General features: G+C 40.6%; 1 protein-coding gene across 1 annotated transcript in view; it reads right to left on the reverse strand.

Moving 5' to 3' along the window:
* Window positions 1-18,212: 18,212 nt before the first annotated feature.
* Window positions 18,213-27,152, reverse strand: part of RYK (receptor like tyrosine kinase) — a 49,822-nt gene continuing 40,882 nt past the window's right edge. The window contains exons 14-15 of the mRNA XM_063132316.1: window positions 21,490-21,626; window positions 18,213-19,312 (exon numbers count right to left, since the gene is read on the reverse strand). Of these exons, the coding sequence (XP_062988386.1) occupies window positions 19,201-19,312; window positions 21,490-21,626 (249 nt within the window). The 3' untranslated portion in view covers window positions 18,213-19,200. The remainder of the gene's footprint in view (window positions 19,313-21,489; window positions 21,627-27,152) is intronic.

A 27,152-nucleotide genomic window follows, 5' to 3' on the forward strand; every position in this document is an offset into this window, starting at 1 on the left:
TTTAACCTGTTGGTTGTTTTATTATGGTTTTAATTTTTGTGAACCGCCCAGAGAGCTTTGGCTATTGGGCGGTATAAAAATGTAATAAAATAAACAAATAAATAAATAAGATCAAACCAGTGGGCTGGATGATGTGAAGGCCCTGCCCTGCTCCGAAACCTGGCCAATGATGTCATCTGCCCTGACCATTTTCCCTATCTCTGTGCAGAGAGAGACATGAAACTCTGTCTTTCTCTGCCCACAGGAAGGGACTCAGCAGACATTTGCGGACTGGTAGCAGCTGCTGAGTCCCTCACCTTGTTCATATGCTGATCATGCCCCAACTGGGGCAACAGCAAGGTAGGCAGGAAGAAATCCCCATGTTATCTTCAATCTGATTGGAGACAAAAGGGAACCCCCTGCAGGTCCCTTCTCCCATTTGCAAATTGGCGATAACATGGGGATTCCTCAACCCTCCCCGGCTTGGGGAGGGTCCTGTAGAGGGTGCCCAACTCTCTGCAGGCCAGATTGGGGACATCCGTCGGCCAGCTGAGACCTGTGGGCCAGAGATTCCATGCCCCAGCTTTATGGTGCATTGAGACTTGTTTTTTCTGCAACAGAGTCAGAATGCTACTTCTCTGGAAACTGTATACACCAGTGTCATCCAAAGTGCAACAACATTCACCTGAACGGCAGCTGCAAGCTTTGCTGTTTGTGGCCAGTAAAATGAATACAAATCGACTCTCGCTCTCCTCTGTTCTTGGAAACATGGGCCTTCTTGGGAGGATACCACAACATGGCCTCGAGAAATGTCCTTGCCTGAGCTGGACCCGGCGTTCCAGCCTGGCCATAGAAAAGATCAGCCAGATAAGGCTGTGCCCACAGCACAAGGCCAAAATAAGTGTTTTGCTTCCTGCTTTCTCAAGTGTCTCTGAAAAGAACTGGATATCAGGGAAGGGCTTTCTTTTCCTCTCCTTGGGGATGCTGCATTCAGCCAATATGCCATGTACGGCAATGCTTTTTCCAACAAGACAAGTGACCCTGTCTGTTATCTCGATGAGCATACAAAGGAATATTCAATAAACAATTAGATTGCAGGCGTTTTTTGTTTTGTTTTTGTCAGGAGCGATGGCTTTTCCTTGATGAACACACAATGGCAAAACTTGTTCGACTGACGTGTACAAGTTGTGATCTTGAATAAGCCACAACCTATGTAAAGAAGCCAAGAGTGACTAAACCCAGACATTCTAAGAAGCAGCCTGTTATCCCTGGGCACCTGTCTCAGATGGAGGTGAAGATCCTACATGTTAGCCCTGTTCAGAAGATGACTTAAACCTTGGTTTTAACCACAGCGAATAAGGTTTAAAAAAAGAGAGAGAAAAGGCCTACAACACTTCCAACTAGCTCATTGCTTCCAAGATGTGCCTTTGGATTTTGTAGTTCGTGAATGAACTGCTTCTTAACTCAGAAATCTGACCCCCCACCCCCACTGGTCTTTATCTCCAGTAAATGATTCTTGAGTTCATAGCATTTTGCCATATTTATATTGATACAATTATGAGCTTCTTTACATTAAGTAAAAATCCCACAGCCTAACTAGGCTTTCTTCTTTCGGAGTCTTCCCAGGTTTATGATGGTTCCTTTAGATAGCAACCACACAATTTGGAATTGAAAGCCCTCCTCTCTTGACAATGCTCTATTCTGTTCAATAAAACAGGGCCATCTAGTGTAGCACTACACTGGCATTACATACTGCTGAGATCGTGACATTAACTTTTATTAGAGCTTATCTCTGATCTTTTTGAAAGCGGGATAAAGGGGGGAAAGCACGGGAGATACCCTGGAGGTTGAGGATGTCATGTAAAGGCCCTGTAAACTTCCATAAGTGACCAATTACGAGCATGCAATAAATCACTTATGTAGAAAAACTCTATGTGTCTGTGTTATATGAAGCTTAGAAAATAAACCTAACTAAAGTAAAATTGCCGCCACTGCTCTAGTGCAGTCTTCCCCAACCTGGTGCTCTCCATATGTGTTGGACTACAACTCCCGGCATGCTGGAAAACACTAGGTTGGGGACAACTGCTATAGTGCACTAGATACTTTTCTGAATTGATTTGGAACAGTGACAGCAGTGCTATCAAGTTCAATGTATACGTAAGAAAACTGTCAAGGAAGTCCAACATATCACATTTGTCTTGGGAAAGAGGAAACTTCTCAAAAATGAGAGGATAGATTAAAAGGAAGTTGAAAGGGAGAGACAAGTATTTCCAAAATACTTGGAGGTTATTTAAAACCACGATGATAGCTCAGCTAGAATGTGTACCTCAGAGTAAGTGAAAGTGCTACAAAGACTTCGAAGAGTGCTCTTTTATGTTCTTTTGTACAATCTGGTGCAATGTGGAGCCATGCAGCCATCCATGTTTCAACACATTGTAGGTATTTACAGAAAAGAAATCTGAAACTTACCAAGACTGCTCAACGTCAATAATGCTTTTCGGGAACATATATAATGATGTCAAACTCAGCCCCAGACAATTGTAGAACAGCCCCCTTCCTTGAATTTCCATCCAGCCATGTCCTGTCAGATTACAGCTTGTTCTGAACTCAATTCAGTATCCAGATGACGTAGCAAGCGTTGTAATTTCTTGCTGGCCTCTTCCTCTTTGCTTATCCTCAGCTGGCTGGCAACTAGAAAAAAATCCTGCATTCTTTAATCTTGGCAGCTCCTGCTGTTTTTGCCTGCCAGGGATGATGGAACCTGCATGTATTTGCTGTTACAATCACAGTTTCTGGTACTACCAAAGATGCAACTGTAGCAAGTACAGTCCTGTTGGGCCCTAGGAATAACAGCAAGATGACAAGTGTATTTTCCCCAATGGTATTAATTCAATTTTGAATATCATATGAACACCCATTTACATTTTTTTAAAAAAAAGAAGTTGCAGCTGTGATACCAGATGCAACTGAAAGCTCTCCTGTTGACAGCCTCCACCTAGATTTCAGGAGAAATGCCAGATTCAGATTCCTGGATAGTGCACATTTTTGTCAACTGCCCAGAGAGCTTCGGCTATTGGGTGGTATAAAAATGTAATAAATAGATAAAAATCATTTTTTTTTAGGGGGTGGAGAAAATAACATGTTGCATGTAACATGTCGCATACCCAACTCCATCTACAGCTCTCAAGGACTACTGCAGCCATCATCATAAACTTTTTAGCTGGATACAGAGAAATTTCCCTATTCTGAAATAAAATATGACTGTGTTGGATTTATTGGGCAATTCGCCCACACGTGTTGAATTTGACAGTACTGTGGTCACAGTTTCTACAGGTTTTCCTAATATTTTGTCTTACACCAGATCCTGGACATCCCTTAGGATTAATCCAAGAGTCACTTCTCTTTTTTGTTGTTTCAAAGTTCTGTATTGATAGAATAAATGAAGATCTTTCTTTTGTCAATACTTGAATTTACATTAAATCCACAGCTGGGTGATACTTTTACTAGGATCAATCAAAATGTCACAAGACAGTAAGCAAACTCACTGTAGATTTTAGAGTTTTTAACTTTGATAGCCTGGTAATGTGGGGCAGGTCATGTGGCATGCACACCTTGCCACTGCTAGCCGCCCCCCACAAACAAATACTGCCTGTGGCAGCCACCTCACTTTGCCTAAGGGTAGGGCCAGCCTTACCTATTTAAGGCAATTCTAGCTGAACAAATACTTCTATTATTTCTCAGTGATCCCTCAAAGATTGCCAAAAGAGGGAGTGCCTTCCTGGAGATTCATCCAAAGCTAAAGTCTCCTGGACTTATTAAATTGCATGACGTGAAGCACATTCCAAAGAAATGTTTACCATACAAAAACAATTTTGGTGACTTGAGCACATTAAAATTTAATATTACCATAAGGCCTTGGACAAGTCATGGAAGGGGGAAGGGAGATGCAGAATCATTATTGTAGACAATGCTATTGGGAAGCCAGGGTGTCATTATCTGAAGGGACAAGGAACATAGGAAGATGCCTTCTATCAGATGAGGCCAATGGTCAATTTAGCTCAGTATTGGCTACACTGACTGTCAGCAGCTCTCCACGGTTTCAGGCAGGATTCTTTTTCTGTCCTACCTAGAAATACTAGGGATTGAAATTGGGAACTTATGCATGCCAAGCATGTGTGCTCTCACTGAACAACAGCTCTTCCCCATATTGAGGCTTCCATCAAGCAGATGAAAGCCTACATGGGCAGATCATTTGCTTTAGAGGAGTAACAGAACACACACTGGGTCTTTTGTACCAATAGAAATGGACAAATCAATTATCATGATGCTGTGCTGTCATCACACTTAAATGATGCATCGGCACCTAATCAAGTTTGTCTCATGCAGCATCTAATGTTAATATTTGTCCAACGCTGTGGTGCAGAGGTGTTGATAAGGTCTCATTCACTAGAGGTAGCTTGCCTGTGCTGCAGTTGTGTGTAAGTAAAGAAGACTGGTCTACCTGTTTGCAATTCTGTCATCCTCATGCCTCAGTTATCCATGTTTAGTTAGTCAACCATTCTGCAGGCTTTTATTCTTGGGTAAACAGAATATGACTGTCATCAGGTTATCAGTCTTCCCGGGGCTTGGGTGAACTAAGTTTTACACAAAACTTCCTCTACTTCTGGCAGTGCCAGGGCCACTGACGCTGCTTCCAACTGTGAAACGATGACAGCTACCACTATTGTGATGCTACTGTTTCACAGCCCTGACCCATGCCATGCCAATGTACAGTTCCCCCCTGCCCTGCGTGGTTAACCATTCTGTCTTGGGCTAGTCAGGTGAATTATTGAGTGTCATCAGATGAGCGTTTTATCGCATGCTCGTTACTGCCCACTCACAGATTTTCATGGGTCCTTTGATGATGCCATCCATCTTCCGTGCATCTCTCACCCCTTCTGGTCTTCTTTCCATGACAAAATAAGTCCACATTAAATCTGACTTATTTTTAGAAGCGAAACTTGCTGCTATCTCCTGCTGTGTGCAGGAAAAGCGGGGTGCTAGGAACACTCACTGAATGGGCCAAGCGGTCTTTGTTTACTTCCTCTTTCTTCTCTGTGAGAAAGAGGAAGTATTGTACAACAGAAGCGGGGTGGTGGTGGTGGAGAAACGATGGTAGGGAACTGTGATTTTCCCTTCGCCTGATGAAGCCATTGTTATTATTTTTCTTTTTCATGTAGAAGGTATTTGGTTTCTGTCCTAAGGTTGTGGGACTATTCCATTCAGAGAAGATGCTGAGTAAAGCTCAGTGCCTATCCTGTTCTGCACAAAGTGTGAACTATCAAAAGAGACTCACGAAGGGCATACCTTAAAACTTATTCTTGGGGTCCTACTAGAAGAGGACCCAGATCAACACATCCTTTAAGCCAGGACTGGGGAACATGTGGCCCTCCCTTGCTGGACTGCAACTCCCATCAACCCTTAACCAATATAGCCCATGGTGAGGGAACATGGGAGTCCAGCCACATGTTCCCCACCCGTGCCTTAAGTTCCTCTTCATGTTCTGCCTATGTCTGCACCTATACTAATACAAAACCAGAGCCGAATTGTCCATTGGATTTGCAGAGACAAGCACAAACTGCAGTAAGCTTATCTGGTTGCTTATCTGATTGGCAATCAACACACATAGATTATGCCAAAGACAAGTATGATCATAGCATCAGTACCTCTACCGTGTGAGAGGAGGTCATGGTGCCAGGTTTATCCCATGTGTCACCTCATTCCACTTTAAACAAACATATTTTGTTGCACGATGACTTAATGCCACTAAAGTGCCAACACATCCACAGGTGCAGATGCACTGTAAGAACCACGCCACAATGGCATTGAAAAGAACTTGGCGTCAGTTCTGGCCATCCGAAAGCAACTGCTGCTTGACAGCCAAGGGATGAGCCAAATGTGATTCACTGTTTTTGGGGAGTACTTTCTGCAGGGTTGAAGAACATCTCCCTTTTTTAGTGTCTTTTCTTTGACACTTGCTAAGATTGAAAGACAGTGAATATTCACAAATGAATATTCTGGTAGGGGACACAATTTGCGAAGGACCAAGTCAAACAGAGACACTTAGTTCTTCCACTCAGCTAAAGCTGATAATTGGAAGAGCCCTGCTGGATAAGACCAACAGCATCCTCTTTCCCGCAGGAGCCAACCATGTTTCCAGGAAGCCCTCAAGCGGGGATGAACCTGTCCTCCACTGTCGCTCTCCAATAACTGATATTTGGTGGCACACTGCTCTAACATGGAGATGCAACATACCTATCACAGCAAACAGGCATTACTACTTGCTAGACCTACTCATGAATTTGTCTAATCTCTTTTGAAGCCACCGTAGCTAGTGGCCATTGCCACCTCTGGTGGCAGCAAATTCCATGAATTATATACTGTGTGCCCTATTTATCTACTGCCCAATTTCAGGAGGCAACTCCAGGTTCGAGTATTAGGAGAGAATGGGGAAAAGGGGTAATGGAGAAGAAGGCTGTGCATGGCTAATTGCCATGATGGCTATATACAACCTGCATGATCAGGGTCACCATACGTCTGAAAACTGTGGAGGAACAACAGGAGAAAGCTATTGCCCTCACATCCTACTTATGAACTTCCCATAATCATCTGATTGGTCCCTGTGGGGAAAAGGGTGCTGGACTAGATAGACCTTTGTTCTGATCCAACAGGGCTGTTATGTTTTATTTACTTTCTCTACAGTACGTATATTATAATCCTCTACTATGTCCCACCTCCCCACCCCCGACACTTTAACCTTTCGTCATGCAGAAGGCACGTCAACAGTGATAATTTGGTTGCTGCACTTTTCCCGACTCTACAATACCCATTTTGATAATAGCAAATCACATTTACACAGTATTCAAAATTTGGAGACACCAGTGATTTATATAAAGGCATTATATGATACCAGCACTTTTATGTTCACATTTTTCTAATGTTCTGTACTTAATATTGTTTCTCACCACCATCACACTGCTGAGTTTTTCATTTAGCTAGCCACCGCAGCTCCAAGATTTCTTTCCTGATTAGCCACTGCCAATTCATGCACCATTAATGTCTGCTTTTATTTATTTAGATTTGCACTCCACCTTCCTACCAAAGAATGGCACTCAAGGCAGCTTGATATATGTGAAATTGGGATTTTTGACCCGAAGTGTATCACATGACACTAATTTACATTGAAGCCCATTTACCATTTTGGAGAGAACCTTTTGGAGCTCTTTGCTTGGGTTTTCACCATCCTGAGTTATTTGCTAAGTTGATCACATCCTCCCACCCAACTCCAAAGTTTTATGAACAAGTTGTATGGTACTGGTTACACTCTAGATCCTTGAGGGACCCTCACCGTTTTGTTTCTTCCATTGTGAGAACGGTGTGCTTTTTCCTACCTTCAGTTTCCTGTTGTTAAATCTGTTACCAATCTTAAACACATCATATTTAATATATTCTTCAGCAGTATAGCTCACAGACACATAGCACCTAAATGTGAAACGATAGAGAGCAATGGCTTTTGAATATTCTCTAGACTAAAACAATCAATCAGCTGTAACAAATGCTTCCTTTAGTTGAATAGGCTAAAATAATAGCCCTTCCTTTCAGTCAGGCACTCTGCAATAACAATTTCCTGTGTTAATGCTGTCTAGGAATAAATGGATTTATGGGGTACAGAAGCCTAATTTATCACTATGAGGAATGCTTCTTAGTTCCAGAAAAACAAAAACCCAAGACTTAATTTCTTATAGAAAAATGAGAGGCCCAATCACATGGATACGAAGTAGCTGCACCAAAAGGCAGCACTGGCATCCTGTACTATCCCATGTCACATCATTCAGAATTAACCTTTCTCCTTCTGCTGAGTCTCAAAAACCTTTCTCCTTCTGCTGAGTCTCAAACAACAGAAAGACCAATAAGATGTCCTGTAAGGGACTACAAGGCAAGAGGACCCTGTTCCATCACCCTCAACCAGACCGCCACTTCATCGTGGGAGGCCAACGATCACTATTGTTAATTCATTGTATTTCATTGGAGTGTTCTTCCTAATTATCTGTATATGCTAAGTGATCAGTAACAGAAATGATGTGTTGTGTGTGTGTGTGTGTGTTGTGAGATAACTGTAATAGAATGTATTCTTACAATGGAGGAAAACTGCCATGAATGGGAAGGTCATTGCTTAGCTTAACAGGAATGTCTTTTTCTAGATGTTTCTAGTATCAGTGGCAGACTTGGCTTATACTGAGAAAAACAGGAATCACGGTATGACTACCGGTAAAACTTAAGATGAGGTCATTCACAAGAGTTATAAAATCAAGAGTTAGATCTGGTTGCCCAGAGAGATCCTGGGAGAATGAGAGGCCTACCAAACATGATTACCTAAGCTTTGCAAATCATGCTTGCCAGATAGGTTAACTATAAGATCTTATTAATGACTGCTTTGTTGGTTGAAAGGAACAGAATTTTAATTTTACTAAGAAATATGCTAGCCACAATTTCTATTATGTTTCTAATCATCCTAATTGCATTAGATATGGTAAAGTTTTGCTTGTTTTATCATTGCATAGTTTTGTTATTCTCTGATTCTGTTGGAGCAGTAAATGTATATTTTGTGGTACCACTTTGTGTTACTTGGCTTGAGAGAAGTTTCAGGCACCACAACCCGTATATATTAATTCTTGATGACCAGAACGCTCAGCCGGATTAATAAATCTGTTACTGAGTAGCTCTGCCCGTTAAGGCTGTCGTATTCTTTCTTGATATGGTGAGTCTCAGATACACCCATTCAAGTTTAGGAAAAAAAGCCAGTTGGATGTAGTGGGAAGGAGTTACTAATCTCACTCAGATGCTTAAGAGAACGGTTCTAGCTTAGCCTTCTCTTTGACATTCTAGTTTTCTATGTGGACTGTGTGTGTGTGTGTTAAATAATAATGGAGCATTACATCACATGAGCTCCCACTTGCAGTCAGAAGCTGTAGAACTCGGTTCCCGGTTAATCATCTCAGAGAGAAAGCCGCTGATTATTTGTGATCACTGGGTAAGCACAAGGTTGCAGTTTATTGCCATGAACAATTTTTGTCATACCTAAAGATCTGTGCTGCATTCAGTATACAAGCGGCTGGTGCAAAGGGAATGTAGTACAACTATATACCAAGTTATTCTGACACTCATACCATGGCTATGGCCTCACTTCTTTTCAAGTATTTCCTGCATAATGTAACATTTCTCTCCTGTCTCCCACAGCAGTTAAGAGGGCAAAGCCAGCTATGCTCAAAACAGTTTGTACTCCTGCCTCTAGAGCCCTGCTGTCCAAATCTTCATGCTGTGCGAAGGAGTGAGTTTCTCTTTAAAAGGCCTCCTGTTCCACACAGAGAAGTAGTTTCCTCCGTTTGGTGGACATGGCAGGAATTTTGCATGCATTGGAACTTCCTGCAAAAGAACACTATGTGGCTAGCTCTCATGGCCACACAACAGTAGATCACTATCTATAAATCAGTAGTTTAGAAACACTACACCACAGCACCCATTTTATCCCAACTCAAAATTTGTCCCAACTTGTTATTGTGCAGGTTTAAGCCCTGTACATGCAATGAAACTACATCTTTTAGCAAAATATGTTGACAAAGTGCTTGTTATTCTTTCCAACTTGACACAGAGAGGAAGCATTCCATATTAGAGCAATGTCAAGAGGCTATCCTGAGCCTGGTTTGCCTCATTAACCTTGATTTTTAAACTGGACGCCACAGGAGTGTATGCCGTCACTTGGGAGCAATTAATCTTCTATCATTCAGAGAACGTTTAGGAGTCTAAAATGGTATGGAGTTTAGGAGTTTAAAATGGTATGTTTGGGCTGTATCCCCTGCTCACTTAGGCCAGGGATCACAAATTGGCAGCATGTAGCCCAAAGCTGCCCCACCCCCAGACAGCTTTATCATACACCTGTGGCTCTACCATGTCTTAATAAAATTGTGATTTTTTTTAAAAAAAGGTCCGTTTAATGGCTAAGGAAAAGCAAGCAAGTGAATCCCTGTGTTTTATACGAGTTTTATTTGACTACAATCTCATTCACTCTCTGGAAAGTCATGCCCTGCCAGTGGTAGCTCAGATTTCAGGGAGGCAGTGAATCTCCAGTCAGGACTCTCAGAGAGCTATCCAAAGAGCTGAACGCTAACCCCAACATGGGTTTAGCACCTTAGATAGCTCCTTTAGAGTTCTGATTGGAACCCAAAGGGGATTCACTGACCCACTGAAATTGGAGCCACCAGCCTCCACTGCTCTTTGCCAATCAACCTCTTAGGAACCTGGGAAATTGCCTTATCCAAGATCAGACTATTTGTTCATCCTAGACTTGTCTTCTCTGATTTGCAGCAGCTCTCCAGAGTCTCAGGGAGAAGGAATCTATTTAAGGCAGGTCTCCCCAACCTGGTTCCCTCCAGATGTTTGGGATTTCAGCTTCCATCAGCCCCAGCTAGCACAGCCAATGGTTAGGAATAGAAGTCCAAAACATCTGGAGAACATCAGGCTGGGGAATGCTGCTATAAGGGATCCTTCAGGAAGCACATTTATTTCTCTCTCCCCTGCTCCAATCCAACTGATGAATTTGTACCATCCAAGTACAACTGCTCCTTAGAGCTGAAGCCTTTAATACTAAAATCATGCCAAATTTGTTGTACGGCCTGATCCTTCATAAAGGTGTTGGATTGTTACAACCCCTAGACTGGTGGCTGGAGAACAGAGAGGTCATCCAGAAGACACAAATTGCCATCCTTGACCTAAGTGCGGAGTTTTCTGCACAAACCAAGATGGCATGTTTCTCAGGAAGGTGGAAAGAGCACACATAGGTTATAGAAAGATTCCAGTAGTTGCTTTGGTCTATCAATGGCTATGAGTCATGAGCCTCCAGGCTCAGAGGCCACTAAAGTTGTTGGTAAGCAACAGCAGAAGAGGGCCATGGTCTTCATGCATAGCTTGCATGCTTCTTGGAGGCATCAGTTTAGTCACTGGCAGAAGGAGCATGTTGGACTGCATGAACCTTTCGTCTGATTCAGTATATCCTTGCAGAAACCAAGCTAATATCTACTGGTCCAACATCCCTATGGCTGTCCAGGCAGAATTGGGTTAATTACAATATTTTTTTAGAAAAACCTGTTTCCCAGATTTGTCCAGACTCATCTATTCTGTAAAAACACACTGCTCTGGAGCAATGAAGCCATTACTGCCAATGCTGTGGGTTGTCTTCAGTAATCAAATGAAGACAACTGTTGTTTTTTTTAATAGGCACTGTGATATTTGCTTTTTGGTAAAAGTTGGAAAAAGTTGCTCGTAACAAATTGGCAGCTGAGAAAATTTGGCCAGGAAACAAGTAGAAACCTTGTTTTGTTCACAATAATAAAGAAAACAAAATGTGCCAACCAATCCAAATTGTGTTACGGACTGCAAAAACAAACCTTCAATACAGAATAAAAAGCAGTGTGGGCTCAGGAGATCAGAACAGAGGCCAAGGATCTGCATTCTGCCTTTTACACTGCACCAAGCTCTCATTTCATCATGTATTTTACCACCATTGTAAAGGCAACCTGAAAGCACAAGACCCATTCACTTAAACTTGGAATACATTAATGTGCTTATTCAGTGGGTACATTAAAGTTCAAGCAGTGGGCAGATTGGTAACCCTGAAATGTTCAGATCTTGTGCACTTTTGGAAAAGTTCCGTTTAAACTCAATGGATCCTGCTTAGAAGCTAGCGTGCAGTTACAGCCCCTAAGTGCATAATATTCCACATCTCTTCATCTGTGCAGGTCTGTCCTCCCATTCCTCTTGAGCTACTTCACTGGTTTGGGCATGCAAGGATGCCTTTAGAAAGCCCAAAGGAATGGGTAAAACATTGGTCTGGTTTGGTTCCTTCATGGTCTACCATTTTGAAAGAAACACCACTGCCCTGAAATCCCTGTGGCCCTTAGAATCCCCGAGGATAATGCCACAAGACAATGTAACAGCCATGTTGGATCAGACGAAAGGCCTACCAAGCTTAGCATTCTGTTCGCACAGTAGCTAATCAGATACCCATGGAAAGCCCACAAACAGGACTTGACTGCAACAGCACACTCCCATTCATGTTCCCCAGTAACTGGCATACAGTCCCCAATACTAGAAGTAATATACAGTTCTAAAGATTAGTAGCCATTACTAGCCTTATCCTCTATTAGTTTGTCTAATCCCTCTTTAAAGCCATCCAGGTTGGTGGCCATCACTACATCTTTTTGGTAGTGAATCAAGGGAAGTCAGCTGGAAGACGAAGCAAATGAAGAAATAGAGGCAAGGTGGCAGATAGGAAAAGACAAAACAAAACAGAAACAGGGGGATTAGAAAAGGGCTGCAGGAAGCAAGGGCCAAAGGAAAGAGAAATGAGTGAAGCTAGATGAGAATATAAAAAAGAGGCTGGCATAAGAAGCGCCATGCTGGATCAGACCAAGGGTCCATCTAGTTCAGCACTCTATTCACACAGTGGCCAACCAGCCATCGGCCAGGGGCCAAGGCAAGACATGGTGCAACAGCACCCAACTACCAATGTTCCCAAGCAACTGGTGCACACAAGCTTACTGCCTCGAATACTGGAGATAGCACACAACCACCAGAGCTAGTAGCCATTGATAGCCTTTGCCTCTAGGAATTTATCCAACCCCCTTTTGAAGCCATCCAGATTGGTGGCCATCACTACATCTTGTGGCAGTGAGTTCCATAATTTAACTATGTGGTGTGTGAAGAAGTTCTTCCTTTTAGTTGTCCTGGATCTCCCACCAATCAGCTTCATGGGTTGACCCCGGGTTCTAGTATTTTGAGAGAGGGAGAAAAATGTCTCCCTGAACACATTCTCCATACCATGTATAATTTTGTACATCTCTATCATGTCTCCCCTTAGTCTCCTTTTTTCCAAGCTAAACAATCCCAGTTGATGTAACCTTCCCTTGTAGGGGAGATGCTCCAGCCCCTTAATCATTCTAGTTGCCCTTTCTGCACTTTTTCCAGCTCTATAATATCCTTTTTTAGGTGTGGTGACCAGAACTGTACACAGTATTCCAAGTGTGGTCGCACCATCGATTTGTATAAGGGCAGTACGATACTGGCTGTTTTCTCAATTCCTTTTCTTATAATGCCTGACATGGAGTTTGACTTCTTTACAGCAGCCACACACTGGGTGGACATTTTCATCGAGCTGTACTTTCACCACAAAGTACACCTTTTGCTCTTAATCAGTGTTTTAAGGATGACATTTATGATCTATCCCCCTGAAAGAACTGTTGCTCTCAAGTTCAGTAGGAGAGAATGGCAGTCTTTCAGGGTTGAGAATCACTAGTAATATGGAAAAAAACAGAGAAATACTTGTAATATTGATCCAGGGTCTGCACTTCTGGAAACTCAAACACAATGCAACATACATCCAACTTGCTTCCTTATGAAGCATATGATGGAATCAGGACTGCAAGAATTTGGGCTTCTAGGAAAGCAGGTTGCCTTTATTCCATGTGAAAAATATGTATAAAGATGTGTTGTATTTTCAACTATGTACTAAGTCTCCTGAGGTACCACAACTTTCCAGACTTACAAAGAATTTTGTCTGCTTATCAGAGCCATATGATTTAAGCACAAGGAATTATAGCATGATTGAAGTGTATGTAAACCTGAACATAAAGTTTTAACTCAGTATTTTAACACCTAAACTCTGCTGTTTTAATCTATTTTAACCTATATCAATTTTTGCTATGTGGTTTTATCCTGGTCGTGCTTTTTATATTGTATTTTGTATTTGTGTTTTTAAATTGTTGTTGTATAACCTCTTCATGGTTTTAATTTTTGTGAACCACCCAGAGCGCTTTGGCTATTGGGCAGTACAGAAATGAAATAAATAAATAAATAAATATTACTGGTAGGGGAGTCTTGAAAAATAAGAACAATGGAAGTGGAGAGTTGGAGCAACCTAAATGTGGGCCTGTTTAAGATGAAGGAAGGAAAGGAAGGGCTGGAGCCCTCTTCCCTCCAAGCCTTACCCACCCACACCCCTAAAAGCATACTATCTGCCAGGGAACTTTCATGGGCCTTTCCCCTAATTATTTAGAATGAACCACCTTTTATATAGTCAAGCCTCCTCACACAGCTTTCAGTCTAGGGTTTTTCCTGCATGTAGTCACAATGCTAAAATTGTGGTTCATACACCTTTTTCTGCACTGCATTATGGAAGGCAGTTCCAGAAGGGATTTACCTTAATTGGATAGTCAATAAAGTGATTTGTTGCCGTTTAGGAAGAATCAAAGCTTGTGTACATTTCTATTCCGAAGTAAATCAAACTGAGTTCAATTGGGGTTACTCCCCGAAGTGTGTATATGCTTGCAACATCTAGACTCCTGCAGCCCCAACCAGCTTGTTCTAGAGGGATGCAACTGCATTAGTTCAACCCTTCAAAGAGACCACCACACCCAAGAGTGAACTTGGATAATAAGTCTAACACACCCCAGAGTGAACTTTGATCCACACTATTGTAAGGTGCCTGATATTCAATTGGAATTTGCTGGCGTTAGTATGTAGCTGTTATTTCTAATTATACCACATTGAGCTTCTCTACAAGAGTGATTTACTGCACAGTCATGATTTGCCATCACAGAAGTTTGCAAGTCGTTCACATGACGCCATCAACCTCGAGGATATCTCCTGCACTTTCCCCGTTATCTCACTTAAAAACAAAAACAAAAAACCCTGGAGATAATACAGTATTTAAATTATCATGGGATTAATTCCACCACTGGATGGCACTGTTTCATGTAGCAGAATAGCATTGTGTTCTCCATCTAAAGAATCCCTTAGTGAATGTGGAGACCCAAGAAAAAGAAAAGCCTGGTAAGAGAATGTTTCTTGAAAACTTTTAAACATCTTAAATACATTGAGATGGTTAAACTTCTTGCTGTTTCTTTTGACTTAAAGTACCTGTTCAGACAACACGCTAAGTCACGGTGGTTATGCATTTTGAGCTAAATATTCTGGTTTAGTGAGTTGTGTAAACCATTTCTAACTATGGTGGATACATAATCTTGGTTTAAACATGCTCACTAACCACTTGCTGCAAAAGAGTTATTGGCTTAACCATGGCTTAGCATGCCATTTGAATAGGCCCGATGTTATCTTTTGCCTAAGGGTTTCCAAAATTTCCTTCATTTAGTAAGACTGAAAATAGAAATCAATAACACTGTCCAGAGGGTGAAAAATTCTGGTCTTGACAAGCTAACTTGATTAAATGAGACTTGGTTAATGTAGACCAGCATCTCTCATCATGGATTAACTGGATGTTTGGGAGCTTCCTGTCTGCTCGAGCAATAAAATTACTCTACAGCTACCTCCTCCCATGTACTCTGATAAGACTCAACTTTTGGGACCTCTCCCAATAGCTTGCACCAATTATATGCCCTATGTTCTTGCATAGCATAGAGTTATAGATTGTGGTTATTTGACTGATTCAAAGCTACTCTCTCTTGACTTCAGTAGTTTTATTTCTCATTTGTCAATTCTTCATTTCAGACCTTGGATCTCATTTTTCTTTCAGCACCTCTCCAAATGTCTTATTAAAACTAGTATAAGTAGTTCTATGATGTCAGATTGATTCTAATACCTGGAGCAAATTGGCTGGTACAAAGGCATAAATCAATAATGAGAGAAGTTTACCCATTACAGATTGGATTTCTCATTAAAGTTGACTGAATGCCATTATGAGGATTGCTGGCCATGGATTGTGCAATTTTTGTGTACATAATTCATTCCAAAGCAGCATTGCTGCCCTGGAGCTAGAACTAACCACGTAGAGTGGAATTTTTCAGAAGTGCTTCATTTTGGCCTAGCTCCATTCATATTAAAGTCAATAGAAAAATATGTTGGCTACAGCTTTAGATGAACACTCATTATTCTGGAAAACTGCAGTTTACAAACATATTCAGATGATTATCAGGATTCTAAAGAATAAACTCAATACTACTCACAAATCTGGATTCTTGTAGCATATGAGCTACATACACTATTATAGATCGACATGTTCATGAGTTTGCTTTGTATGAATGTTACTGCTGTACCACAGCATGTGTTGTGTAATACCCCAAGAATAACTGAAACATTTTCTCCATTATTTGAGGTCTCGATTACAGACTATATTAAGTAACCTGTGCCTTTGTCCCCTTTCTGAACTTTTGCACCAGCATTAATTTGGGAGTTCCTGGTTTTGTTGTCTGTGTTATCATGTTTTTAATACACACAGACACATGTATGTGTATACATTTCATGTAGATTTGAAAAATAGGTTGGACCAAAGATTTCCGTCCTTGAACAGAAAGACCCCATCTATTAGAGGAAGGAAACTTTTGGATCCAACCCAATGTATCTCACTTATATCATCTGCACAAAGCAGAGCTAGAAACAGATGGAGTCCTATAAAGCATGCTAAATTAATTCCAGCTGAGGAGAGATAAATTATACTGCTTTCCCCTGTAATGGCACAACTACCCTTAGCTTAATCTTAATACTCTGCCATCGTGGCTGATATTGTGCAGCTAAACCAATAACATCTTTATGCTCCTCACCAGATCTATGGCTGTTCCCATTCTCTTCGGTCAAATGTTAATGTATCAAAATGAGCACTTCCATTTTCCACTTAAGTTTGGGGCATTCCCCCCCACTATTTTGCTGTGTTTTCACTCAGAAATATCCATCCATACAGTTGTGGTTGTTTAACATGACATCTTTTAGAAAAAGTTTCACAGAGCTTAACACATGAGGGCAGGTTGCTTACCTTTAACTAGTTTTTTGAGTGGCTATCTGTGAACTCACACACATGGGTTATGCATCTGCGCAGAACCATCATTCAGAACATTCTAGAGCTGAGTAGAGCTTTAGGTGAGAACCCTGCCCACCTCCCTCTGCACATGCTCCAGAGTGTGGCTCCCACTTCCTGCTCAGTTCCTGGTCTGCTGCAGTGGAGGAACAAATTCAGAGTGAGGCATTCAAGCAGAGAGGAGGGTAGGTTTTATGAATTTACAGATGATCCCTCAAGGAACAAGTTATAGGTAAGCAACCTGTCCTTCATGTTTCCTGTGACCAACTCACATGGGGGACTGATAAGCAAGAAAACTCACCAGAAAGGAGATTTCATGCCAAAACTGTAGAAAGGACCATGCAGCCCAAGGCTGCATCTGGATGTGCTTTGGCACACAAGCGGTAGTGTTTGATGAAAGTGGAGCAGTGTGCCCAGGTTGTTGCACTGCACAGCTGGGAAAGTGGAACTCCTCTGAGAAATGCAACGGATAATGCCATGGCCCAAGTCAAGCATCTGCAAACATGTTTGGGAGCTAGGAATTGTACAGGACAATTGAGTAATATATTTAGGAGAAACTGTGAAATTCAGAGAATGTTCCAAATGCTGCTAATTGCTGCGATGGATAAGGAATTGAGTGGAAGCAGGAGCTACGCCCCAGAGCATGCACAGAGTGGGGGATGGAGTGCCCACCTAAAACTCTGGTCTAGAATGTACCAAGTGGTTGTTCTGTGCAGGTGCATTTCCCGTGTGTGAGTCACAGAGATCACAAAGAAGAAATTAAACACCATGCATGTATCCTGAAGGACGGGGCCATAGGAAAGGAGGAACACGGACAATACGAGGCATAAGCTTGCCACTGCTAGTTCTCAGCATTTTTCTGATATATGGCACATAGTGGCATGACACAGACTGAAGTGTTTGGACAGTCTTATTTAAGTAGCATTCAATTTCTAGTGATTGCAGAGGTGAAAGAAAATGCTAAGTATCTGTTAGTCATGCTTGAGCCATATAAGAGAAGCCTTTCAAGCAAAACAGAACAGTTACCTAAATATACATTAAAAAAAAAAACAATTTGCAGATTCTTGAACCAGCAATCACCATCCTTTAACACTTGTAGGCACATCAAATCAGTATGAAATCAGAGAGGTGACATGACTCATCGCTGATGAGGACTTCAATGTCCAAGAGGTGATCAAATGGATTCATAGTCATAGCCATAATTTGAGCTAAAAGTTGGATAATTCAAAGCCACAACATAATCTTAACAACTCCACAGTATCAGGGATGAAGTTTCTCATTAACTCATAATATACAGATTTTTTTTACTCTTCAAATGTGTCTTTACAAATATATATATATATATTTATATATTTTATTCCTTTTCAGGTCATAAAAAATCCTAAACACATAAACCAGTACCTTTTTATCAAGAAAAGCTGCATTCTACAGACTGAGATGAAAGGGTCCTAATATGAGGGATGCTTTGGCGCTTTTCTGAAGTTCTAGCACTTGGAACATCTTGTCTGCAATTAACCATTTAACATGAGGCTCCATTTTACTCTTATAGAGATAAACTGGAATCAGTTTTACATAATTTCTTGATGTCTTAGAAGGGGGATAATGCATTTTGAAAGCAAGTTTTATCCCAACACAAGAACTGGTGTTGAAGAACTGGATTAAAACATAATAAAAGGCCACTTGTGGTTCCAACCATATTGTGCTGTCGTCTTAAAAGAAAAGCAAAACTGATACCAAAAAAAAAAAAAAAAGAAGGAAAAAAAGACTATTCCAACTACAAACCTGAACACCAAAACCAGTCAAATAATTTTAAATATTTTGATGCTGCAACACACACAAGTCTTTTTGGCTGGGGAAAGGGAGAAAGGGGATGACTTTTGCCACTTTAGAATTGTACACATGCGTCCTCATACTTGTCAGTTCAAACATTTCTGGATTAAGTTTATATCTTCTTTAACAGTGCCAAAATTCATCCAATTCATGTTCTAGTCCATTATACCTAGATTCTAGGAATTCATTTGGGAAATTAAACCATTGCAATTCTATGTAAGTGATATGTAGAATAAAACATACACTTACACCAATACCCAACCCCAAAATCCAGGCTATTTTAAGGCACAGTGATTTCAAAAATCCTCTTCTAGTGTTGCTGCTTCACATGCTTGCTCCCTGATCCTAATCACATTATGTGGAAACTCCACTGAAATCAGTGGGATTTACTTCCAGGTAATGAATTTTAGGTTGCAGTGTGTATAAATAGACACATTTCACTGTTATGTGAACAGTGTCCCTTTCCAAGCAGAATAGAGTCCGTGCGCCTGGTGTCAGACATAGGCTCCCAATGCTGCGTGAAATTCAGTGAGGCACTGCACAAGCTGTTGGAATTTAGGTCTTTCCTCAGGATCTAGTGCCCAGCAACAAGCCATCACAGCAAATCTATAATATAAACAAAGAGTAAGGAAACGTTAAATCAGCTTGTCATAATCATTCCCTTCTCATCCCAATGCACTAATCTCAATATTTACTGCCTCCTTGTTGAATTATCAGCGGCCCAACATTAAGTATTTGGTCATCAATATTTGTAATCTGTGACAGATGACATCAAGTCATGACTAGAGTTAATCTTCTAAAGGAGCAGCTTGTCTTCCTAGCATTTTCTCCACAGGAACTTTTCAGTTTTTAAGTTTCACATTTCTATTCCAAGTGTTTATATATTCTTGAAAGATTTAAATATTAGCAGTTTTTATGAGGTGTTTTGTTAAAGATCCACTTAAATATTGGCATATTTTAATAGCAACACCTTTATATAAAACACATACTCATTTTACTGCAGATTAAGAAAATGGCTGTTTATTGCTGGAATACAGAAACTGAGAGAAAAAGTGGTTGGGGGAGAAGGCTATGGTAGAGTTTTATAAGAGGTTCTAAGTTTAATCCCATCATCATATTACTACAGTGAGTTTGAGGGTTTATTTTTATTACTAAATGAGAAATTTTAGTTTTATCTCTGAAATTAGTCCTGTGTGCATTATATGATGGGAGGGCTGGGTGGGGTGTGTATATATGTGTGATTATCTTGATTTTGAAGTGTGAAATTACACACAATAGATGACTTCACAGGCTTAAAAGTAATACACTCTTTTTAAACAGCCAGAATTTTTCTTAAGAGAATGGCTCCAAGGAGTGGGGGAAATGGTTTATTGACCTCTCTGAAATGTCACTATTATTAGTACCAATAAACTTTTAAAACTGAGAACTGAGTAATGATTTACTTCCCAAAACAAGGAGTTAGGAAGTAGTCAAAAACCACTGCAGCAATATGTGATGGGACAGACCTTTATTCCATGCAACAGAACAAGTCAATAACTAATGATGGAGTGACAGCACCCACAGAATATTACAAAGCCAAATTGCATTTTATTTCACACTTAAGAAGCTGGCAAACTTCCCCACATTAACCAGTTGATAAATTGGCTGTCTGCATTGATCCTGTTCTAACAGTCAGTATTGGTATGTGATTACTGGCACCTATAGGGCATAGACCTTCAGTATATTCTGCTCACAAGGAACAGCTATATTTTACTTGGATTTACTGGGTTGAGAGCAAAAGCTGGTTCAATTGCACTTAGTGTATCTAATGTGATCCTTCCCTGATTGTGATCTTTTTTAAAGACTCTTTCACTATCCATACTATATTACTTAGGTATTTAGGAGAGAGGGGAATACAATTCACAACACACAGACATTTATGTATGCTCAACAATCACTAATAGTGCAAGCTTTGTATCTCAATTTTCAGTCACAACCACCATGTATAATTCAATGCTTCTATTAAAATACTAATTTAGTTCCCTGTTCTTAGTATTCACCTCTTGCCATGGGACACAGAGATGCACCCTGCCTATTTATAGAAACATAGCAAGCTGCCTTATACTGAGTCAGACCGTTGGTCCATGAAGGCCAATGTGGCAATAGCTCTGCAGGGGTTCAGGCAGGAGTTTTTCCTGACCTACCTGGAGATATCAGGGATTGAACCTGGAACCTTCTGCATGCAAAACATGTGCTCTACCACTGAGCTATAGCCCTTCAAAGTCCCAATATATTCCATCCCACTCAAAAGCAAATCCCATCTGTTCGGAACTACTGCAGATGTCATGAGTAAACCTGTACTTGTGGGGACAGGAAAGAAGCCACTAGAGAAAAAGACCATCAGCTCCCATCTGTTAGCCATGTATAAGCCATTTAGTGCCCCCCTCCATCTCTCAAGAGGCATGAGAAAAGGTGTAGGGATTAAAAAAAATGGGGGGCATGTGGACTCTCTGCTTGTCTTTCGGGTTATTTAAAATGCTGCAGATTAATAAAACAGTGATTTAAATAGCTTCGGCTTGCAAATATTTTTGGAGTCAAGCTGACTAAAATTCAATTCACCCTTATTTATTCTTGTTCTGGCTAATTCACACTTTGACCAGCTACTCTACTGAAAGGAAACTTAGGAAGTTGAAGTACAATGTATGATTCGTCCTAAGACTGCAATTACAATTTATTAATTATCACCGACAAATCTTAGATAGTGTTTTCCAACTACACTATCTGAGAATCACTACTCAACTTACAATTCATCGGGGCAGTTGATTGGCTGAGCTATTCTGTATCCATCCTTGAGATAGGCAGCCATCTCAAACGGGTCGATATCTACATATGGAGTTTGTCCCAAAGTCATCAGTTCCCATAAGGTTACTCCAAAAGACCACTGGAAAGAGTATTGCATAAAATAACTGGTTAGATTTTAGAAATGTTGCTTCAATTCTTTTCAACAAATGTCAGTTTATGCACATATTTAAGTTAGGGGCACAGCCCATCTTTTCACAAAGTTTTCCATACAAAGCTTGAAAAAGCACAAATTTAAATCTGTCCATCTTTATAAAAATTGTTGTGGGATAAGCTGGCCTATCAAACCTACTACTGTGATTACTTTTTTGAAATCTGTGTACGTTACTTCAAAACGTTACAGCTTTGTACTTAGATATGATCACCGGATGTCTCAATTCCGAACTTCAAAATTCTGAATGTTCAAAATAATTATATAAAAGCCTTTTTTAAAAAATCCTCACAACTTAATTTATTAAAACAAATGCTAAAATAAGTGTTAGATTATACTTTAATATTATACTTTAATATAGAAATGAGCTTGCTATTTAACAGCATAATCCTAAAGCCAAATGCCAGCTGAAAGCTGTTGGATGTGGTAGAAGTACTTCACTGTGAATGCTTCCAGCCCAGATGCCCCCTAATATATTAGAGGCCAAAGTTTTCTTGTTCCCCAAAGACCTCCCCAAACTATGCCAGCTAGCACATTCTCCTTCCTTTGGGGAGAATAATAATTGAAAAATTGAGAGAAAAAAGGTACACCCCAACCCACTGCCATGGCTTCTTCCCTTCCCCCACACACTTTAGGATTGCTCTGTAAATCAAAATGACATATTTAACACATAGATCTTCAAAATAGATCAAAATTACATCAAAACGAACAGATCCTGGTGAACAATTGTAATAATTAACAATACAACTGATAAACATTTTCCATATTTTTCAAATCCCCTTCAACATGAAATGAAACTTTACTGCAACATATATAAGCTTTATAGGACAGCTATCGGAGTATCACAGAATGCAATCTAACAGACTGTGCACTAGACCTGGACCAGTGGAGAAATGATTGAAAATTCTATCGGCTGGGATGTATGTACTTTTCTGGATTGGAAAAGGAATCAGTGTAATCATATACATGTCTTCACATATTGAGTTTCATTGAGTTCAATGGGACTTACACACAGGTAAGTGAGCATTAGATTGCAGCCTTAGGGCACAATCTTATGGGATTGCTGCCCATTAGATGGAAGCTTCCAAGTTTGGAGGCTTCTGAAAAAACTATGCACTGCTGGGCTTTTGCCGGCAGAATGGGAGGAGGACGGAAACAATTTTGCCTCCCATTCTTCCTTCAGGAAAAAGCCCACACCACTTGGACGGGCCACTGAGCCCATCTAGCTCACGTACTGTTGGAGGATGGAAACAGGTGATGGAGATGACATAGCTTTCTGTGGATACACCCCTTCCTGGCCTACCCATTAGAATGCCTCCTTTTCAACCTCTATGAGACCTTGGAAAGCAGCCCGCACGTGTCTTTTCATAAGGGCTGTGAGGGGGTGGGGGAGGGATCGGATGTCAGTTTCCCCCTCCAAAGGACGCAGGAGTTTCTACAGCCTCATTAGGGGAAATCCTAAAAATCATATCGCACTCTTCCAGGGACCATAGGATTGCTCTGTTAGGTTCTTTAATAATACTAGAAATTGCAGGGGAAAGACCAGAATAGAGGTGGCCTGGCCATTCTCGTCAGTAGGTTTATCTGCCTTAGCTAAAGTGCTGAAGCTCAATGCAATAACCTGATGGAGACAGCTATATATTGTAAACGTGTAAATTCTCTGCCAGAAGAAGGCGGAAAAATTTAAACTTGAGATCTGTCTAAATTGGATAAGGCACTAGAGACAATATTCTCTTTTAATATAAATTATTTTATTATATTGGGGGATTTTAATCTATTGATTCTACTATTTGCGAGCTGTTAAGTATTCTGTTTACATATTTTCTGTTGCATGGAGTTAGGAAGACCTCTCACTCTTTTATAAAGTAGACATAATTATGCCCAAATTACATTATAAATACCACATTGTTATTTGTAAAAGGAACACTTTTGATGACTTGGACCAGTTCACTCTCACTGCCTCCAAAGGTATGATTGATGTAATTGTCCCAAGATTACCATTTTAGAATAGAAGATAGAACAGAATGTGCATGCGATACTTTGTCACCTGATTACATTTCTGGTTACCTTTGGTCCAACAAAATAAAAATGACTCTGATACTTTTCTAAGTTCTATTAGCGTTCAAATTAGCAGCCTGCATTAAAAGTGAAAGTGATACTTAAGTAATGTGCTTGCCAATTCTGGAAACAGGGGTATGATATTTTTTCCATACTGTTGCCTTATTTGGAGATGAAGAAAACTACATCCAGCAATAAACCGAATTCAGATTTATGCAAGACACAAAAAACAAAAAACCTATACAGAAAACGAAAGGGCACTTGTATTATTATTATTATTATTATTATTATTTATATAGCACCATCAACGTACATGGTGCTGTTCAGAGTAAAACAATAAATAGCAAGACCCTGCCGCATAGGCTTACATTCTAATAAAATCATAATAAAATAATGAGGGGAAGAGAATGCACCAAACAGGCAGTATAAAAGCAACACAATTTAAAATCATGAGCCCAAGAGTCATAGATCAAGAAAGCTTGAGAAAAAAGTATTACCAACAACTAGAGAGAAAGTAATAAAAAGCTAAAATGAACACAGCAAATACTGATATTTCCTTGTATCGATGGCAAACATAAAAGGTTGTGCAGAATGCTATTAGGATTGTAAAAAACAAGAACGGGTTTCAATTGTCCTTTAATTACTACAAAGTCTCAATGTATATGAACAGATGCAATAAATGCAGCCAATGGTTACGTTTGCACAATCAAATAAGCCACCTTGGCTTATTTAAGCTGCAGTGGGTGGTGGTGGCTATTCTGAATATTCAGGGCATAATATGTTGTGCCGTCCCAGGCAGTGTGGGTTATGTGAGGGTTAAACAACCCTTGCATAACCCATGGCCCATTCGAGGGTTATGTGAGGGTTATCTAACTGTCACACAACTCCCACAGCCTGGGTTCAGACAACACAACAAGCTACAACCTGAATATTGAAAGAACTTGGCTCACTGTGGCTTAAATAAGTCACAATGGGCTGCCAAGATCATGCAAACTGGATCAATGTCTTCTTTTCTTCAGAGAGCAGGATGGAAAGTAACTAGATACTGAGTTTTTAAGAAATTCTATGTATTAAATAGTTAAAGTTTAGGAATAGAGAAATGCCTTTATTCTAGAGAATACTATTATTTTTCAAGAACACTACAAAGAGCTAGTCTTGTCTCTTCAACAATTCGTTAACTTGATCAACTCAGAGAAAGGACACATTTAAATACAGTTCAGAACACCTTTCACTCTGACATACACATTGGAGACCCAGTGTGGTGTAGTGGCTAAAGTGTTGGACTGGGAGTCGGGAGATCCGGGTTCTAGTCCCCACTAGGCCAGAGAGTTGTTGTTGTGAGGATAAAATGGAGCGGAGGAGGAGGATTATGTACACCGCCTTGGGTTCCTTGGAGGAAAAAAGGTGGGGTATAAATGAAATAATAAATAAATACATAATTTTGGCCAGGTGTTGGAGAACCATTTTTGGCTTCAGGGCCAAATTGGCTCCAAGAAAGCAAGCTCCAGGAATGCCAGTGGTAATGAAGTGCATATCCCAAGATGGCCAGAGTCACTCACTGAAAGCATGTATCTCCCCCACAATGTGACTGCCTAGACACCACTCTCACACATCCATTTTCGTACAGAAGACACACACACATTCCCCTGTCTGAAAATGTCCCCCCTCAGAGAGCAATTAAGCCTGATTGCGGCACGGAGGGTGGGCTGGTTTTTGAGGAGGCTCACAGCATTCAGGGAGGGAAAGATTAGTGATTTCTTCCACAGTGGCAACGCCCCACCAAAATGCTCCCCCGTGCAGCAATTAAACTTTAATCCAGACGAGAGAAGGAACATCCCTCATCTTTGATCACCTGCTGATCAGAGGTAAGAGATTTTCCCTGCCTGGGGTGAGGGAGCAGCCCTGGAAAAAAAGTTGGCAAGGTAGATGAGGAACCCCTGTGGGCTCTATCTGGACCACGGGGCTGGAGATTCCCCTTCCCTGAGCGAGGGTTTTAAAAAGGCACTATTTAATGTGATTTGCATCTTTAAAAAATTGGCTTCCAGTTCCATCCACTGCCAGGAAATCTTTTAAAGTAACATTTTTATCTATTGTATGGGATGCATTTCTACAGAATTTCAAATACAGGTCAGGTTTATTTTATGTAGGGGCTAATCCTTTTTCTGTAAAAAAAATAAAATGGTTTGAACTTCTCTGTTTTGAAGTTATCCTGTGCAGTGACAAATGAACGTGAACACTTTAAAAATTATGACCAGAAATAATTATATCCTGTCCTGGGATAAACATGCGGAGAACAGGATGTGGAACAAAATTCAGTTTCTATTCTCAGAAAACATTCTAGCCCTCTTGGTTGTAGTAAAAAGTCTGAAAAGGTATAATTAGCCATGCAAGTTGTGCCCAGCCCTAATCAAGTCAAATGGCCTCCTGCCACATGCTGTCAGTCTAAGGACATCATAGCAATTCTACATCGGAAGTTGATTTTTAGCATATCCCTCGTATGCAGAGCCTAATGTAAATCCAAGGGCAATTTGGGAATTCCTGTGAATCTCCATATAAGTTATATACACACCACAGCAAATACCAGTATGAAGATACTAGTCTTGCACCACAAACAGAATAGGTATCAATGCAATAGGTATTCATCTTTCTTCTGTGTCAATCACTCAAAAGGAAAAAAAAAAACAGGCACAGGGTAGAACAGCCATTAGGTGTAAGGGAATCAAGGTCACTGCAAAACAAGTCAGAGTCGTGATGATTAAATCACATTCTAGAATAAGCTGGTAAACCATGCCCACATACCCAGAGAGATTGCCTCTCCCAAATTGTCTGCTGTGGGTTTAGAATCCTATTTTGTACCTGAATGCTTTGTGGATTCAGTATTTTAAAAAAATAAGCCTGAGGCAAGGTCCTCAACAGCCCTACTCCCACTGCCAATATGTAGGCGTTGTTAGTTGGCTTTAAAGGGTTTTGGAAAGTCTATTCCTTCAGAAGCAAAAAGTCTGATACCAATTAAAGCACTCGGGGAGAAATAGGAAGCCTCATGCATATCTGAAATTTGGCAGTGACAACGTACCAAGATTCCAGTTCTGCCAACCATGTTCCATACTGCCTATAGGCTATGAAAGAGAGACTTTTGGTCATAAATCATCAATACTAGGGAATCTGCCAGAAAAGCATGTATCCATTTTATCCTATCTGGCCAACTATATTTCTGAATTGTACAGAGACATTTCTCTTGCCTTTTGTCATACATAGGCATTGGAATAGCAAGTTAATACACTCCCTTCTCCATTTCCTGGTTGCACTACATCCCTTGCTTACTATTGTAATATAAAAAATAGACAATAGGATGCAGTTGCTAGAGAGTAGGGAAAATGTTCAAATCCCTAATTATGAATC

Source organism: Elgaria multicarinata, chromosome 8 (assembly GCF_023053635.1).
Source record: "Elgaria multicarinata webbii isolate HBS135686 ecotype San Diego chromosome 8, rElgMul1.1.pri, whole genome shotgun sequence".
NCBI lineage: Eukaryota > Metazoa > Chordata > Lepidosauria > Squamata > Anguidae > Elgaria > Elgaria multicarinata.